This window comes from Ambystoma mexicanum, chromosome 1p (assembly GCF_040938575.1).
Source record: "Ambystoma mexicanum isolate Mex_15411 chromosome 1p, UKY_AmexF1_1, whole genome shotgun sequence".
NCBI classification, from domain to species: domain Eukaryota; kingdom Metazoa; phylum Chordata; class Amphibia; order Caudata; family Ambystomatidae; genus Ambystoma; species Ambystoma mexicanum.
The window spans coordinates 398266006-398284993 of NC_090921.1; the positions used below are offsets into that span (position 1 = coordinate 398266006).

An 18988-nucleotide genomic window follows, 5' to 3' on the forward strand; every position below is an offset into this window, starting at 1 on the left:
GACACCTCTTGATCCTGGCTCGATCGCTCCCATCCTCGCCATTCTTGTTGTCTTCATAAGTTTGCAACGTACACAATGGAACAAGTGGGGGAGGGTCTCTATTCAGGTGCCATCTTGATGGGACCCCTGAGGGGCCCTCGGATGTGGAAACAAGGCACAATCACCACACACGAATGGATACGCCAGACACAAGGTTGTATTCCCAATATCTAGGGTTTATTGCAAAACAAATAGTCCCAGTTGGCCAAGTGGTCCCACTCCCCGCGACGTGTGTCTAACAGACCTCGGGGGACGCAAGCAAACGAAAATTATACATCAGTTACATATATACAAAATGAGCATCCTACAATCAGTAATGACACATCTAATGCCGCCCCTAATTCATCCCTTTTGAATTGGAGGCGATGATTGACCATGGTGACGATTATGACACTTTAGACCACCACATTTAGTAACAGGTTGCAATCTCAAATTTACAGACACCATTCTTTATTTGCGAGAACACAGCGCTTCTGTTTTCATGGGCAACCTGCGCGTAGGAGACTGGCACATACCAGGCCTCACTATCTCTTAGTTTCGATTCTCGCTCTAGAGGTCGGCCTGCTCTCCGGGGCCTCACTGTGCTCAGAAAGGGGGGCCGTAAAGAAGAACATAATTGAACTCTTTAAATGTTAGTTTCGTACATTGCTATTCCTTCAGGAGACTCGCTGGCATTCGTGTACTGATTAAAATGCCTTGCTCCCTGCCTTCAAGGATATGCAAGGGAGGGAATCTGGCATTTCTGTCTGGCTTTCCAGTGTAATGTTTCAACATGTTTCTTAGTCTTGGACCATTGAAGCGAAATAATATCTACAGCAAAGCAGTTTTATATGAGGCAAAGTGGCAACGTTAGAGAGAGCAGAGAGAAAACAAAATGGCGATTCTGGTTGTCTTAAAATGGCCGCACTCTAGTTGAGCTAATAGCTATGTAATAACTAATGAGCATATATTCTTAACACTTTAAATGAGGCGGTTGGTCTTCGGCCAATCAATTATCCTGCATTGCCTTCCGTTCGATGGGTGTCTACTTTTCTAGACTGACAAGGCTTCCTTTCTGCCTCTGTGTTATAAGTCCACTTATTCTTCTGGTGCACGTTAAGATTCCACGTGCCTTTATTAACATGTGACTTTCGTACACATTCCTTTGTGGTATTTCTTCTGGCTACCACCTTGCTTCCACACTATTCGATAGTGTTTCACTTTGTGCACTTTTCACTTGATTTGCAACTGCTATTTCCTTAACTTCATTTTGTTCACAAATGTTCTCCACGTTCTGTTTCATCCATCCGATATTCTTATATCTTTCTATCATTAAGTATTTCAAACTTTTCATGCTTTTCACCTTGTTTGATATTCAATAGTTCCTCTGTGGTCTTTCAACCCATTCATTATCGTTCAAAATTCACTTTGCGCTTCGCAATGATTTGGTATTCAATAGTTTACCTTTTCCAGTCTCCAACCCATTTAACTTATGTTGCAGTTTGTTTGGCCTTCGCCATCACTCACATCATGCCCCTGGAGTGCCCCGGCCTGAGTGAACCACTGACTGGTGTGTGGCCTCTCCACTGGGTGCACTGGTCTCATTTGCGGGTTCTCTCTCGCTCCTCCTCTCATTCTGAGGGGCTTCAGAGAGCAATGATGACTCTATCTGGTTTCCCCTGCAGCGGTCGGCGGTGTCTGTGTTCCCCACTCCCAATGGGAACACACAGCAATGGGCTTCGCTCAGGACCAGACCCTCTTGAGGCCCACGATGGCTCTGGCATCTTCCAGGTGTTCCTTCCCGTGGCGTCCTTTTCACCAGCCCATATGTTGCCTGCTCTGCCTTGGATGGCTGTGCACTCAAGCCCAGCTGCTCTCTTACTCTGCTGTCTTTGCCTCCCTTTATACACCTGCAACCATTCAACAGGTTGCAGGTGTGAGCACTCAGTGTTATTTGCAGGACCGTAGTTATTGGGACATGCCTGACCCACGCAATACTTCTCTGGCCTCTTCCATGTCTCAATACTAGAGTGGTGAATTCAACTGTTAGTCTACCTATCTCGTCCCAGTACTATCATAGTTTAAATGAGGAGAAATGAGGGGAAATGATTCACAACAGCCATAGAGTCAGGGAGAGGGTGAATTTGGTTCTCACTAGAAAAGGGGGGATACCATGTCTCGCCTGCGGATATCCTCATCTTCTTTGCTCTCTTCTTAGTATTTCTGTATCAATGAGTTCTTCCGATATTATCCCTGGAAGGGGAAAAAGGGTAGCAATATCCCATAAATGCTGCTGGGATTGATGGTTCATCATGGAATGGAAAATGTGTATGCCATGTCTCAACTGATGACATTCCCCCTCCATTACCCAAGGACCCTACACCCATGTGATCCTTCCTCGCATCTCCACCCCCAGGGTCGGGATCCAAAAGCGATGGCCTTTCCCTGGTCACCTGAGCAGAGGATCCAAGGGGAGTAGATGTGAGGATACCCTCAGGTTTCTCACACCCCTTATCGATCATACTCCACACCTGTCAAGTATAGGGTCCCGCAAGTCTCCTCCCACTCCTCTTTAACTTATATTTTGAATCCCTTGGACAGGCTCTTAGCAAACACAACAAATATTTGCACCAATTCACAGATGACACACAAATATACTTCTAAATGTCACCCACTTCACAGCTCCACACCCTCAAAACCTGTCCACCATCACCAACTGGATGACCACCCACTTCCTCAAACTCAAGCCTTCCAAATCAGAATACCTCCTCATCTGCCTCCCAAGGCACACACATGACCTCGCACCCGGGGTCCAAGAACTCACCACAGACAACCCACACATATCCCTCTCCTACACCTGTTAAATCCCTTTGCTTTACCATCAACCCCTGCCTTTCCTTCACACATCACATAGCCGCTGTCACCAAAACATGCAATCTACAACTACGCCTCGTACACAAAATCATACATATCCTTCCTCCTGATGACTTCCACACTGCAGTCCAAGCACTGATGCTCTCAATGTCAGACTATGGAAATGCTCTCCTCAGTGGATTCCCGCACAACTCCTTTGCCCCCATGCAAGCAATACAGAACATAGCAGCCAAACTCATCCTCCACCTCCCCAAACATTCACCCCGCTCTTGCCCAGCTCCACTGGCTCACCATACTCCAGAGAGTTGCCTTCAAAAGACTTTGCATTATATTCAAAGCCATCCTCCTCAAAAATCTTACCTTCATGGCAAACTCAAACTCATCACCCACACAAACACCAAGCAGGGCAGCCCAAGCATCTACACACTCCACTCTGCAAACTCACATGCACACAAAAACAAGCATTTGCCCACTGGGTACTGAGTGCATGGAACACCTTACCTCTCCGCATATGCACTGCATCCTCCATCACCACTACTTTCAGATAGAGCCTCAAAACATACATGTTTCCCCATGTATAATCCTGCCCCCTCCACTCCTATAACTTGCCTATCCTAAACTTCCTATACTTAACTTGACAACATTTTTTCAACTCCCACCTTTTCAATATTTGAACAATTTAAAGCTCTCTGAGACCCTCTGGGTAGGGCTAGTGCTAAATAAACATTCAAATAAATAAGCAGTTGAACAAGCCCTCTGCTGGCCTTCTGCTAGGTAGATGTACAGAAGGCATCATGACCGGGCATGGCGATTAGACCTGTATATGCACAATCGGAGCAGGCGTAAAGAAAGAACCCAGGCCTAGGATGAATGGACATCTCAGTTTTGGAGTGACACACTCCTTGTTCAAAACCAGATGTCCCTTGTTCCAGATACGGTTCTTAAAAAATATTCTTTGAAACTGGAACCTTGTCGGAACACTTGTCCAACAAGTGGGCATTGCCAGTCGTTTTCAACTATGGGTAAAGTCTGGCGTGGAGTAGGGACAAAGTACAGAGAAGCTGCCAAAAGAACAGAGATCATCACAAAACAGAATAAGAACGGGGTGAGATCCTGTGCAGAGGTGATTGTCTGGAATATGACAGCGAGAAGGAACTGAATAAGGGAGCGAAGAAGGAATAGAAAGAGAATAAATGATTTGGATCAAATGAAAGATGGCTTAAAGGAGAGGAAGGTATAGTAGTGAGTGTAACAACACCAAGGTACATACTGTAAATGTATCAGAATGTATCATTAGTGACCTCTGGCACTCTGCAGAAAAGTCGCCAAATCTCTCTGGAAAAACTGTACTCTTGCCAATAATCCTGAAAGGGATGGTTGAAAACAACTCCAGAATGACAGTGAAAGAGGCTTACGACATCCCTGATCCTGATCAATAGAAGATACGTCTGATAGATACATCATTCCGTGAGTTTATCATAGCCATTCTGGTCGATTATATATTTTTTGATGACTTGGCTTTTGATATCCATCTTCTAGGGCTATTGTATTGCCTGTGTAAGATTGTAGCCGTTTTTGGTTTGGTCCAACTCTTTTTACCATTGGAGCTTGTGCACAATGTTTTCCACATTGCAGATACTTATGCAGTCAGATTGTTCACTCACCTTTTAAATTCTGTACATGGCATATGGTTGCTGACTAAGCACTTCACGCTTTTCATAGTTCAACATCAATGGAAGGGATGGCTGCCTCATTTTAGATGATGTGTTATTACTTTAATAATTTAGTATGTTTTTTTAAAACTCTATCATTATTGTATTGGGAATGTATTACATGCATTGGTTGTTTCATGGGATATTTTATTATGATTGATTGGTTTGCAACATCTGATCACCCTACTGAGGAACTCACATAGATCATACTTATTTTTTAATTGCTTAGATTTTGCTTCTCGTGATGGGTCTTCAACTTCTCTTTTATTCTTATTTCCAGGAAAGCATTCAAAAACGGGATTGTTAAAAACAAGCAGTTATAAGATCGAGCTGGCTTGCAGACTGTGCAATGTCAACCTGGCGTATTCTCCCCTCCCTCTGAAACGGCCTGAATGAGACGAAGGAGAGGACAGGAGGGAAGCAGAGGGCTGGACATGGGCTCTGGCAGCCACCAGTGAACTCACTGCTTGTTGGCTGGTTGGGAGTCGGCTCCCACTGTGTATGTTTGATGTCTCCAATATGTGACGTCGGTGTTCATGTCATGTCAGTTTATGTCTGATGTCTGCAGCTGAGTTCAAGATGCCATGTGAACCCGGCTTCCTCTTGCACTTGTGCCATTACATCTGGTTCTCTGAGTGGAGTGGGGGGCTCTTCTCGCTCCTCCCTCTGCAGTCCGTCCCACTCACCCTGCATGAACCAGGAACAACCTGGAAACACATATACAAGCTTACAGAATGGAAGCACTGCAGGGTCTGAGCAGACTATAGGGACAGAAGCAGGACCGGGAAGGCCAACGCCAAGAATAGACCCAAGAACACGATGAGGAAGGGCAGGCCAATCCCCAAGAGATGGACAAAGTGAGTCAAAACAGTCCTACAACAGACAAACAGACGCAAAACTCACAAGAACAGGCAGAGACACCAAGTGGATTTACAACGAAGGACAAGCGAGAGCCAAAAGGATCATAAGGACAGAGACCCAAGCGGACTCACAAGAATAGACAGAGACACCCCAGAGGAAACCTAATACCAGTCAGAGGAAGCACCTATATTGCTCCTGGGTGGGAAAGAGACATTTTGAGAAAAGAAAACCTTCAGTGGGCATTGTACTTTCAGTCCCTGTCTTGAAATATACAGAAAGACGATATTAAAAATGCAACAATCCAGCCCTGATATTGCCTTCTGTACCATGAATAAGTTGTGTGTACGTTGGAAGGGTGGTTGAAGGGGAAGATGGGACCAATACTGGGATTGTCTTTTAGCAAAACAATGTAAAAAGATATTAACACACAGCCATTAGGGTTTTGAACCTCTATTTTATGGAAGTTTGAAAATCCAATTTAGGGCAGAAGCTCTGTGTTATCTACGTATATGTGTGCACATGTGAAATGGCAATTGTTTATTTTTTATACAGCACTAATTGTAAGAGTCCTGTGGTTTTGTAGGGATGTAATTTACAGACATCGCTCAGTGGTACCTGCGGAAAAGAGATATGTTACGAAGGTGGCGGGGCATCACTTTCTATGCCAAGGGTATATTGTAGGATTTCAGTGACCAGTTTTTTCCCTTTTTCTGTGATTTCATGTTGGAAACTTCTGAGATCTAAAGCTCACTTGTAATCCCACACTCCTTTGTCTGTGCACCCAGCTGTCAGAACTACAAAGCAGAGCAATGTACCATCACAACATGACCCGCAACAGTAATTCTGTTCAGAAAAGGAAAACGGGCAAAATGAGTCGCTATCACTCTGAAAATCAGTCCAGATTAGTTCTAAATTGACTCCAAACTAGGTTGTCTCTACTCACCATCCAGATTACCACGGATCACTTAAATTAAATGAAATGATAGGTTATTTATAACGCGCTTAATACCCAGAAGGTTTTAAGCGCGGACCCCGGGATCGAACCTGTGTTGCTCCGTGTCGCTGAGCTATCCTCCAGAGACACTTAGCAATGGTTGCTCCATTACGAATGTCCAAAATAACCCGGATTATTGCAAAATTGCGTCTCAATATTTCTTAATATCACAGCAAGATTACTCTAATATGACTTCCACTGATTTTAAATGACACACAGAATCATAGATTGGTAGCTCTCAATTATGGTGCTATTTTCCTCAAGTGGTCTACAATGTCACTTGGAACTCGGAATCGGCACAGTAGCTGAAAGCTACACATCTCTCCCGTTTTATGTTGTGTGTGGTTCTGGGCGGCCATTTTGTACTCCCTGCACTTACTCCATAGACCAGCATTGCAGTAGGTTTATAGTGGATACATCTGAGATCTATGTAACACATACACAATGCCAGGTTCCCTTCCACCTCAGCTCACAGTAACCCAAAAAGAGATAAGAAAAAATACCAGCCAGAGAAAAGGCCATACTCCTTGCAGTGGGGTCATAGCAGTTGATTATGAATTCCATAATCATCTGCCATTACATCACAGAAGAGGAGAGTACAGCATTGAGATAGTGACGTTGTTGCTATTGGCATCCTATTGAAGCCATGCACAACACTATCCATACCATCTCCTCCTCCTAAATAGAGGCACTTCCCGCCAGGAATTTGCCCTTTTGACCTAAGCATGTGCAGTTCACTTTACTTTAGGTCAATAGGGCACCCCAGGTTTAAACACACAAGAAATCCTCTATGAGATTGGGAGTTGGTCTGTAGTCTCCAAGGAGATTTAGGGAGGTTCAAAGGGGCCCCCTCTCTTTGAATTTGCTGTTGCATCTGCAGTTATTGTTAGTCTATGGTCAAACAAGGCAGGTTTTCAAGAGCACTTGGTGAACCTTTTGGTAGCATGTCTGAACATTCAGGCTGTACTCTGCATGCATTTATTTATGTATTTTTAATGTTTTACACTGATTCAGAGCACTGGGAGCAGGAAGGACACAGAGGTAGTAGAGTGGTCGGATAAGGGGGTAGGGAGCACAACATTCAAAGTAGGCAAGGGGCTGCATTACGGAGGGTCTAGGGCAGAATTAAGAGGAACTGCTGAGGAGGGTAGGAGACATGTAACAGTTCAAAAATAGTGTTGTTGGATTCACCAAATCCTCCTGAAGTTCAAAGTTCCTTGGGATTGTGTAGGAGGTCCTCATTATTGTGAGTCCAGTTGGAGCTACTACCGGGAGGCTTCAAGCGTATGGAGAGTTTTTAATGTTGTCCTAAGTTTGTTTGCGATAATCTTGCATTCTTCCCCCCCTACACTCCTTTTCTACCTGAACAGGTTTGCTTTGGTAATACCACTTGCTTGGATACTCCCGTTGTTTGCTGACCTGCAATTCCTTGCCAGAAGGTAATGGTGCATTTTCTGGGGCAAGTATGTTGCTCCCTTATTCCATATCGCATGATGGACAGGGCACAACAGTTTGAAGTTCACTTTGCCTACGGTACAGAGCTAACGCAGAGCATTCCAAGTCGATGTGATCCGTTCTTGTTAGTACTGAGACCAGACTTCCCGCAGACAAAGGGGCCTTAAATACGCTTTGGAAGCCTTGTGTATAGGATATGGCAGTATAGTGCAGCTATTGCACCTCTGTGTGCAGGATAGTAGAGTTTGGTCACTATCACTGCTTTCGTTACTTCCACCTGGTAGCCCTGTGTATAGGATATGGCAGTATAGTGCAGCTATTGCAGCCCTGTGTGAACGATAGTGCAGTTTGGTCACTATACCTGTTTTAGTTACGTCCACCTGGTAGCCCTCTGCATAGGATATTGCAGCTATTGCAGCCCTGTGTGCAGGATAGTGCAGTTTGGTCACTATCACTGCTTTCGTTACTTCCACCTGGTAGCCCTGTGCATAGGATATGGCAGTATAGCAGAACTGCCTTACTATTGCCAGGGCCACCATCGGTTCAAGACTGGACTATTGTAATGCTCTCCTCGGAGGCACATCTAGCAAAAACATTGCCAAACTCCAGCTTGTCCAAAATAATGCACTTAGGGCCGCCATTGGACTTCCGAAAAAGGATCACATATCGGACCTTAGGAGACAGGTGCACTGGCTTCCAGTTAAACAGAGAGTTATCTTCAAAATCCTCTCCATTACCCACAAATGCCTCCATGATCTAGCGCCCCCCTACCTCTCCCAGCACATCTCCATGCCCACCTCCACCAGGCAGCCTAGGCTAGCATACACCAACCTGATTACCAAGCCGAAAACATGCAGAGTGCGTGCTGGAGGCTCTAGTTTCCCAGCTATCGCTGCCGACCACTGGAACGCACTCCCCACTCACATCAGGGCTATCAACTCCCACTTGGCGTTCCGCAAAGCCATCAAAACCAGTCTGTCTGAAATGTTCGTGCCTAGTATTTGCTTGGTACTCAACTGAAATCTATGTCTGCTTAATGTACTTGCAACTGACCGCCTTATGATGTAACTAAGTAATCGCATGTTCCAAAGTCGTATTCTTGCCTACTTAAACCTTCTTGAAAAAGCGCCTCAATGCCCGTGGGCTGTAATGTAAAAAAAAAAAAAAAAAAAAAAAATAGTGCAGCGATTGTAGGCCTGTGTGCAGGATAGTGCAGTTTGGTCACTATCACTGCTTTCATTACTTCCAACTGGTAGCCCTGTGTATAGGATATGGCAGTATAGTGCAGCTATTGCAGCCCTGTGTGCAGGATAGTGCAGTTAGGTCACTATACCTGTTTTAGTTACTTCCACCTGGTAGCCCTCTGCATAGAATGTGGCAGTATATTGCAGCTATTGCAGCCCTGTGTGCAGGATAGTGCAGTTTGGTCACTATCACTGCTTTCATTACTTCCACCTGGTAGCCCTGTGCATAGGATATAGCAGTATAGTGCAGCTACTGCAGGCCTGTGTTCAGGATAGTGCTGTTTGGTCACTATCACTGCTTTCGTTACTTTCACCTAGTAGCCCTGTGCATAGGCTGTGGCAGTATAGTGCAGCTATTGCAGCCCTGCATGCAGGATAGTGCAGTTTGGTCACTATCCTGTTTTAGTTACTTCCATCGGGTAGCCCTGTGCATAGGATATGGCAGTAAATTGCAGCTATTGCAGCCCTGTGTGCAGGATAGTGCAGTTTGTCACTATCCCTGTTTTATTTACTTCCACCTGGTAGCCCTTTACATAGGCTGTGTCAGTATATTGCAGCTATTGCAGCCGTGTGTTCAGGATAGTGCCATTTGGTCACTATCACTGCTTTCGTTACTTCCACCTGGTAGCCCTCTGCATAGGATATGGCAGTATAGTGCAGCTATTGCAGCCCTGTATGCAGGATAGTGCAGTTTGTCACTATCCCTGTTTTATTTACTTCCACCTGGTAGCCCTTTACATAGGATGTGTCAGTATATTGCAGCTATTGCAGCCGTGTGTTCAGGATAGTGCCATTTGGTCACTATCACTGCTTTCGTTACTTCTACCTGGTAGCCCTGTGCATAGGATATGGCAGTATAGTACAGCTATTGCAGGCCTGTGTTCAGGATAGTGCCGTTTGGTCACCATCACTGCTTTCGTTACTTCCACCTGGTAGCCCTGTGCATAGGATATGGCAGTATAGTGCAGCTATTGCAGCCCTGTGTGCAGGATAGTGCAGTTTGTCACTATCCCTGTTTTATTTACTTCCACCTGGTAGCCCTTTACATAGGATGTGTCAGTATATTGCAGCTATTGCAGCCGTGTGTTCAGGATAGTGCCATTTGGTCACTATCACTGCTTTCGTTACTTCCATCTGGTAGCCCTGTGTATAGGCTATGGCAGTATAGTGCAGCTATTGCAGCCCTTTGTGCAGGATAGTGCAGTTTGGTCATTATCCCCGTTTTCGTTACTTCCACCTGGTAGCCCTGTGCATAGGATATGGCAGTATATTGCAGCCCTGTGTGCAGGATAGTGCAGTTTGGTCATTATCCCCATTTTCGTTACTTCCACCTGGTAGCCCTGTGCATAGGATATGGCAGTATATTGCAGCCCTGTGTGCAGTATAGTGCCGTTTGGTCACTATCCCTGTTTTCGTTACTTCCGCCTGGTAGCCCTGTGCATAGGATAGGGCACTATATTGCAGCCCTGTGTCCAGGATAGTGACGTTTGGTCAATATCACTGCTTTTGTTACTTCCACCTCGTAGCCCTATGCATAGGATATGGCAGGGTAGTGCAGCTATTGCAGCCCTGTGTGCAGCATAGTGCAGTTTGGCCATTATCACTGCTTTCGTTACTTCCACCTGGTAGGATATCACAGTATATTGCAACCCTGGGTGCAGGATAGTGCAGATTGGTCACTATCACTGCTTTCGTTACTTCCACCTGGTAGCTCTATGCATAGGATATGGCAGTATATTACAGCTATTGCAGCCCTTGGTGCAGGATAGTGCAGTTTGGTCACCATCACTGCTTTCGTTACTTCCACCTGCTAGCCTTGCGCACAGGATATGGCAGTATATTGTAGCTATTGCAGCCCTGTGTGCAGGATAGTGCAGTTTGGTCAGTAGCACTGCTTTTGTTACTTCCACCTGGTAGCCCTATGCATAGGATATGGCAGTATATTACAGCTATTGCAGCCCTCTGTGCAGGATAGTGCAGTTTGGTCACTATCACTGATTTTGTTACTTCCACCTGGTAGCCCTGTGCATAGGCGGTGGCAGTATAGTGCAGCTATTGCAGCCCTGTGTGCAGGATAGTGCAGTTTGTAACTATCCCTGTTTTAGTTACTTCCACCTGGTAGCCCTGTACATAGGATGTGTCAGTATATTGCAGCTATTGCAGCCTTGTGTTCAGGATAGTGCAGTTTGGTCACTATCCCTGTTTTCGTTACTTCCGTCTGGTAGCCCTGTACATAGGATGTGTCAGTATATTGCAGCCGTGTGTTCAGGACAGTGCAATTTGGTCACCATCACTGATTTTGTTACTTCCACCTGGTAGCCCTGTGCATAGCCAGCGGCTGTATAGTGCCTCTATTGCAGCCCTGTGTGCAGGATAGTGCAGTTTGGTCACTATCCTGTTTTAGTTACTTCCATCTGGTAGCCCTGTGCATAGGATATGGCAGTAAATTGCAGCCCTGTGTGCAGGATAGTGCAGTTTGGTCACTATCACTGCTTTCGTTACTTCCACCTGGTAGCCCTGTGCATAGGAAATGTCAGTATAGTGCAGCTATTGCAACCCTGTGTGCAGGATAGTGCAGTTTGTCACTGTTTTAGTTACTTCCACCCGGTAGCCTTTAACATAGGATGTGTCAGTATATTGCAGCTGTTGCAGCCGTGTGTTCAGGATAGTGCAATTTGGTCACTATCACTGCTTTCGTTACTTCCACATGGTAGCCCTGTGCATAGGCTATAGCAGTATAGTGCAGCTATTGCAGCCCTGTGTGCAGGATAGTGCAGTTTGGTCACTATCCTGTTTTAGTTAATTCCATCTGTTAGCCCTGTGCATAGGATATGGCAGTAAATTGCAGCCCTGTGTGCAGTATAGTAACTATCACTGCTTTCGTTACTTCCGCATTGTAGCCCTGTGCATAGGAAATGTCAGTATAGTGCAGCTATTGCAACCCTGTGTGCAGGATAGTGCAGTTTGGTCACTATCCCTGTTTTCGTTACTTCCGCCTGGTAGCCCTGTGCATAGGAGATGGCACTATATTGCAGCCCTGTGTGCAGGATAGTGCAGTTTGGTCACCATCACTGCTTTCGTTACTTCCACCTGGTAGCCCTGTGCATAGGATATGGCAGTATATTGCAGCCCTGTGTGCAGTATAGTCACATCAGTGCTTTCGTTACTTCCGCCTGGTAGCCCTGTGCATAGGATATGGCAGTATATTGCCGCTATTGCAGCCCTGTGTTCACGATAGTGCCGTTTTGTCACTATCGCTGCTTTCGTTACTTCCACCTGGAAGCCCTGTGCATAGGAGATGGCTCCATATTGCAGCTATTGCAGCCCTGTGTGCAGGATAGTGCAGTTTGGTCAATATTACTGCTTTTGTTACTTCCACCTGGTAGCCCTATGCCTAGGATATGGCAGTGTAGTGCAGCTATTGCAGCCATGTGTGCAGGATAGTGCAGTTTGGCCATTAACACTGCTTTCGTTACTTCCACCTGGTAGCCCTGTGCATAGGATATGGCAATATATTGCAGCCCTGTGTACAGGATAGTGCAGTTTGGTAATTATCACTGCTTTTGTAACTTCCACCGGGTAGCCCTATGCATAGGATCTGGCAGTGTAGTGCAGCTATTGGAGCCCTGTGTGTAGGATAATGCAGTCTGGTCATCATCACTTCCACCTCATTTTAACATTCTATAAAAGGAAGCATTCCGACGCATGCGCAGACAGGTCGGAGGAATGGGCATTCCTCGTGGTAAGGTAGTTATGAGGAAATGGGGTACATTCTGAATCTAAAGTTAAGCCCAGATTCCCTAGCAGAGGCTCTGCCAAGGGGGGCCACAGCCACTCTTATAAAAACACTGGCTCCCCCACCGGCCCGCCTGCCTCTTATGAATACAACTTCGTGTGCCACCCCAAGATTTCCAGTGATCACATCAGGACACCCCTATGAAAAATGTCTGGGGCACCACTATTTCCTAGACTGGTACTCAGGTCGGGGAAGGACATTTATTTAAGCCGTGAAAACAACATGCTTAGGCACTTAAGGGAACCAGGTATTTGAATTTCCATTTGGCTTCTATTGAGCAGAGGCTGCTGACGATCACCAATCATGAACAGGCATAATCTGCGGAGGTCAGAGCCGGCATGACGGCCAGAGGCATGATTTTGTGGTTGGCAATAAAAAGGCTGTTTTTTATTGCAAAAAGTAATATGATAAAACAATTGGGTAAATGTATTTATTCAAACAAACACAATGATAAACAACTGTTATCTTTTGGCCACCGGGCCAGTGACATATACCTGGCCTCTGCCGCCAACTTCTTCCCACAAATTTGTGGGCCCCGTTCGTTTCCCTGTTATCTTCTTCGTTCCATTAGGGTGGTGGTTTTTGGGAAAAGAAGAAGAGAGTCTTCTGCGTTTGCAGATGACTGTTGGTACTCAGTGCCGAGTACCAAAGAGAACAGGCTTTCTAGCAGCCGGGGCTCTGCTTGCATTCCCTTTCGCATTGCCTGCAGGCATGCATGTCACCAGAAGCTTCCTGCCCCTATTGATCGCTGGCGCTGACGGCCAATCACACCTAGGTGTGTGGCCTTGTTCCTCCCTTCCTGCCTTGCACCTCGGCCCTGATGTTCCCCTTTTGTTGCCTCCCCCTCCTTGTAGCGTAGTAAGTGTTTGGGGAGAGGGGGCGGGGTGATGGCGAGGCGGCACCGGGCTGCCTCCCCCCTAAGTGCTTCTTGCAAGGGCTGCCCACCAGCCTTTGCTTGGTGCACTGTTCCCTTGCCCTGCCCCCCTGTGCCCTTGAGCTCCGTTGGTGCCCAAGTCCGCGGTACATGGACAGGAACCCAGTGATGTGACGATGGTGGTCTTTATCCTCATCTAGCCGGATCAGCAACTAAGAGTCAGTTGGGTACAGTTGGAATGGGATCTGCTGCCACTAGCTCACCCTGACTCCATATATGTATATAGTACAATGATGGTTGCCACTTTATAGGGTTTATAGTCATAATGTCGACAACAAAAATGTCGACAGTCAAAATTTCGAAAAAAAAATGTCGACTTTTTTTTTCAATGCATTTTTTTTTTACATGGGGGGGTTCCCCCCTCCAACCCCCCTTTTTAATTTTTTTTTTAATTTTTCCCTTTTTTTTTTAACTCCCGAACCCCTAAAATAAATATATAATTAAAAAAAACGAAAGTCATTTTTTTTTTCGACATTTTTTTGTCGACATTTTTGTCTGTCGACATTTTTTTTTCGAAATTATGACCACCCACCACTTTATAGTTAAGCTAACACCTATGAACCATTGCCTTTTGCAAACATTCTTTCGCTAATAACTTTTAACTCGGTGGGCGGATGTGGCTGAAATTTTCCAAAACAATTGTCAGTCACAGGCCCTCCCACCAAAGTGCATACTTGGGGCAAATTTGTCAAATGGTACAAAAGTTATTAAGCGTATTGAGAATGTGTTTTTGGCCTAAGCCAATCATTTTCCCATACAGAAAAAGGTGCTTCCTTTGAATATGTGCAAAGCGAAAACCACTGAATGGATTCGCTTCAAATAAAAATAAGTTGGGCACAAAGTCTTGCATGAACTCTGTTTTTCGGTTTTGTGTGGATAGACCTCTGATTACCTTAACCCAAAATAGGCCCACCTCTAAAGAAGCGAGTGCACGTTTGTCCATAAAGCAAGTTTATTGTACAAACAGCAAGGAGGAACTAGATGACGCAGTAGAGTCAAACTAACCTGAGTCTCCTCGAATCACACAAGTTTACACATTTTGTACATTTTGCAACAGTTAAAACACTCCCACATATTTTATTACAAATCATCCCTCCACACGATTGGTCAAGCCTATACAAAGAAATCCAATCTCCTTTAATTCCCACGCTCTCATTGGTCACATTTATTTAACTACCATCATCAGCTCATACTCATAGTACACCACTTTTCGGGACTTCCAAGGTAGGTCATGACGTCGTCCCATGGTTACACATTCACACAACAAACATAATTAATTACAAGTTCCAGCTGGCTGGGGACCTCAAACCCCGTACATGATTCACATGTTCTTGCAAAGACACTTCAACAGTATAGGGAGGGGAGAAATAAACCAGTTCCCTTTGAACTGGCAATAACTTTCTCATCTGCCTATACTTACTGGCGTCCTTTGCCACACTAATGTACATGACTACCAATTCAGCACATATGGCCCATGCGAACATCCTACGAAACTGATTGAAACCCATAAAACATTTGTCAACTCCGCCCTTAAGCGGCCCTTGCACCATGTTTATTACTCAGTCACAAACAGATGGCCGGTCTTCCTTGGACAATGAATAACAGGCTCACATGTACTTAAAACGATTGCATCTCCTTCCCATAATAGTACCAAGTCTAAAAAACCTGACCGCGCCCATGGCGGACCACCTGATATTATCACAGCAGCTTGCTGCTCTTCCTCAGCCTTCAACCTTGATAAACCAGTTTTCCCAGTCACACAGAGTACATCTCGCCAACCCAGGTTGCAGAGCCTGCACAAACTATGAGAGAACATTGCGGCATACAGATTTGTATATTCACCATGTACCCCAACTGTCCCAAACATACGTGCCCAAAGACCCCCATGTATATAAGTCTGTGCATGCATATTCAAGACTACCGGTTCCTATCACAGTGTTATATTTCATGGCAATTCTCCACTCTCCCATGCGCATATGGAGCTCCACTCTGCTCTTCTTCTAACTGCTATGTGGCACTCACACACCAATATTATTTATATTTGCATCAGTAGTTTTGACAGTATTTTGCTACATGCGTGCAAATCTAAAATGTATTAACTTAAACACAAATTAACACTAAAATGAACACTTATCCCATTCACTACACTAGATACATGCTAAATTGCAAAATCCCGTCAGCATCACTATTCCACCAGTCACCAATATGGCATGCGCAACATGAACCCCTCTTTCTCATTGGGACCTTTATCAACCATCCCAACATTCCCCCTTTAGTTATACTTTAACTAATAAACCAGTTTCTTGTTCTTCTAAACCATCTTCTCAGAGAAATAAAATCCTACTCCAAATTACTCCAACTAATAAAGCAATAAAGCCATCAATTCTTGCACTACAATACACGCAGCATTCATCGATTTAAAGATGGCCTTTGATGCGATTTCACGCCATAAACTATGGTCAAAACTCAGAGCATGGAACTGTCCACTGAATATCCTTGAGCCAATCATTCTCCTCTACTTAGAAACCACCATAAAAGTGAGATTATCAAACCAAGGAGCCACCACCAATGCAATTTCAACAGCAAATGGCCTAAAGCAAGGCTGCCCCTTGGCAGCAACTCTTTACAACCTGTTCACGGCAGCCATTGAGCAACATCTAAGATCCAACAAAACTAATCCACCAAAAATAAATTCTACACCAGTTCCTGCGATGGCATATGCAGATGACATCGTTTTGTTGGACAAAACACCCACTGGATTACAAGCATCTGACAGCTCTGAGTAGCTATATGGACAAAAATGAACTAACGATCAACATCGGAAAAACGAAGACAATGACCTTAACCAAATCAATCGACCTTCAATATCAAAGGGAACCAAATAGAAAATGTGACAACTTTTAAATATCTTGCGGTCCTAATTAACCAATCAAAATCGGAGGAACAATGGATTGACAAAATCGAACAAACCGCACAAACCCTAGCAAGACAAGGATGTATACTTCACAGGAAATACGGCCAGTTTTCATTTAAACCCATCATTGCCTACTACAGACAGAAGTACATCCCGATACTAGCATATGGAACAGAAGCAATGCTGAACACCCACACAATAAACTGGATGAAATTTGAAACAATTTTCTGGCGTAAAATTCTCCACTTACCACAGTAATATCCTATGCCAAGAATTCAACATGAAATGGCAACACAGTCAATTGAATCCATTGTACTATGGAAAAGACTTGATATTTTCCGGAAAATATTTACTGACCAAAAAACCCCAGCTATCCAAATCCTGCGAGCCCAAGCTAATACCCTCAACAACACAGTATTACAAAAATGGAAACATTCAATGAGGAAGGAAAAGGAAAATGAAGACATCACAGAAGAACTGCTAACTCTTCGCCCACAACATGCAAAAATAAAAGTTCTGCAGAACGACTGGATAAAAACTATTCAAATGAAGAACGTCTACAAACAGAATCTCCAATGCACAAAAGACAACAGGAAAATTCATGAACTACCACAATACCTTCAAATTTTCCCAGATCAGAGCATTAGAACAACATTCTTAAGAATGCGTCTGAACATTCTACCTACAAACTCATACCTATCAACAACAAGACAGATCGATGTCACAAACAACTACTGTCGATTCTGCAAGGATCAAGCGATCCCAGAAACCATATTCCATCTTGTTATGGAATGGAAAGCACTTTCTTCCCAACGCAAACAATTTGGAGCGTTCTTCCAACTCTCAGAACAACAAATGAACACTCAAGAAAGATGGGCCGCCCTACTTAGTGGGCAGAACAATAAATACACCTATACAATCACTCTTTTCCTAAGCACCATTTTGGAACTGAAGAAAGGATTACCATGAGATTCATTCTAAATCATTAGCTCTTATCATTTATAGATCACAAAGAAAATGATGAAAAAGTTTATAAATCATCGTATTATAATTAAAAAATAATAATAATAAAATCCTACAACCATCTTTCACCTCAGTCCCACTATGGGCATACTCCTCCGCTGAACAACCCCAACTTGTCCTCCAACCATTTCAACAATCTACCCAGTTCTCCACACAATCACCCCAATTTGGTGGAGGAAACGTGATATGAAATGGTAGTGGTTCTAGTTTTGGGCATGGTCAGAGTCATCATGGCAGCTGCTTTCAATATCTGGGCAGAACAGCACCATAAGAGCGGTCTCGGGAGGATAGCTCAGCAGTCCAACAAATCATCATCTGTGATTCCTGCTCCGTTCTCCGTGATCACCCTAACATTGTGCAACACAGCGAGTGTTTGAGTAAAAGATCAATTTTCCGAATCATTGGGAGGTACAAATGTACTCCCAATTTTCTGGCACACTCCTTCACCATAGCTGTTAGGAGGGCGAGAATGTACCTATTCAGCAAGGCAATGAGCCTCGGGTACGTACTTCTTCTGTGATTGTGAATTCCTCTGAATCAGCTTTTAGTGCAAACAACAAGAGTTTGTATTGGGTTACCTGGAGCCACTTCGCATTTGCAATAGCTTGAACACCAGGGGCCAAGAGAGAAGCAAAGAACATCTTCGTCCAGCTGAACAGGCGATACTGCTCAGGAGCATACTGCCCATCAGAGCTTTTGAAGATGTCGCCAAAATATAATTGGACCGCTTGGTCCGTTGCTATGGTTCTTCTTCTTTATGATCAAACAAAGTCACTGATTTTTCCATATACAATGACACAGGGGATACAAGGGGCACAGGGGACAAGGGGGGGGGCATAGATGTGTCTTTGGTCATTGGGTGGGCAGGTACTAAATGTTCCTTATGTATGAAAAGGACAGGCACATGTAGCAAAGTGAGACTGCACACACCTCGCTAAGCTGGAGGCAATTGTCTGTAAGCAAACGGACCACACCGACCAAAACACATCAAGGAGTACAGCTGTACCTGCAGCCAGATCAGCGTGGCAAAGCATGCGACTGCAGTTCCCATTTCTGCCAACAGACACCATGCCATTGCCCTTAAAACACAGAGAAAAATGTGTAACTGTATCTTAACAGGTTTCTCTGGCTTGTGAGTCAAGTCAGATATTTTAGATACTTCT

At 44.7% G+C, this 18988-nt stretch overlaps 1 protein-coding gene across 2 annotated transcripts in view; it reads left to right on the forward strand.

The window, feature by feature from the left end:
- Positions 1-5776, forward strand: part of CERS1 (ceramide synthase 1) — a 306536-nt gene extending 300760 nt beyond the window's left edge. For both annotated transcript variants that reach the window (XM_069649170.1, XM_069649169.1), the window contains exon 7: positions 4885-5776. In XM_069649170.1, coding sequence (XP_069505271.1) covers positions 4885-4927 — 43 coding nt within the window. In that variant the 3' untranslated portion in view covers positions 4928-5776. The remainder of the gene's footprint in view (positions 1-4884) is intronic.
- The last annotated feature ends 13212 nt before the right edge of the window (positions 5777-18988 follow it).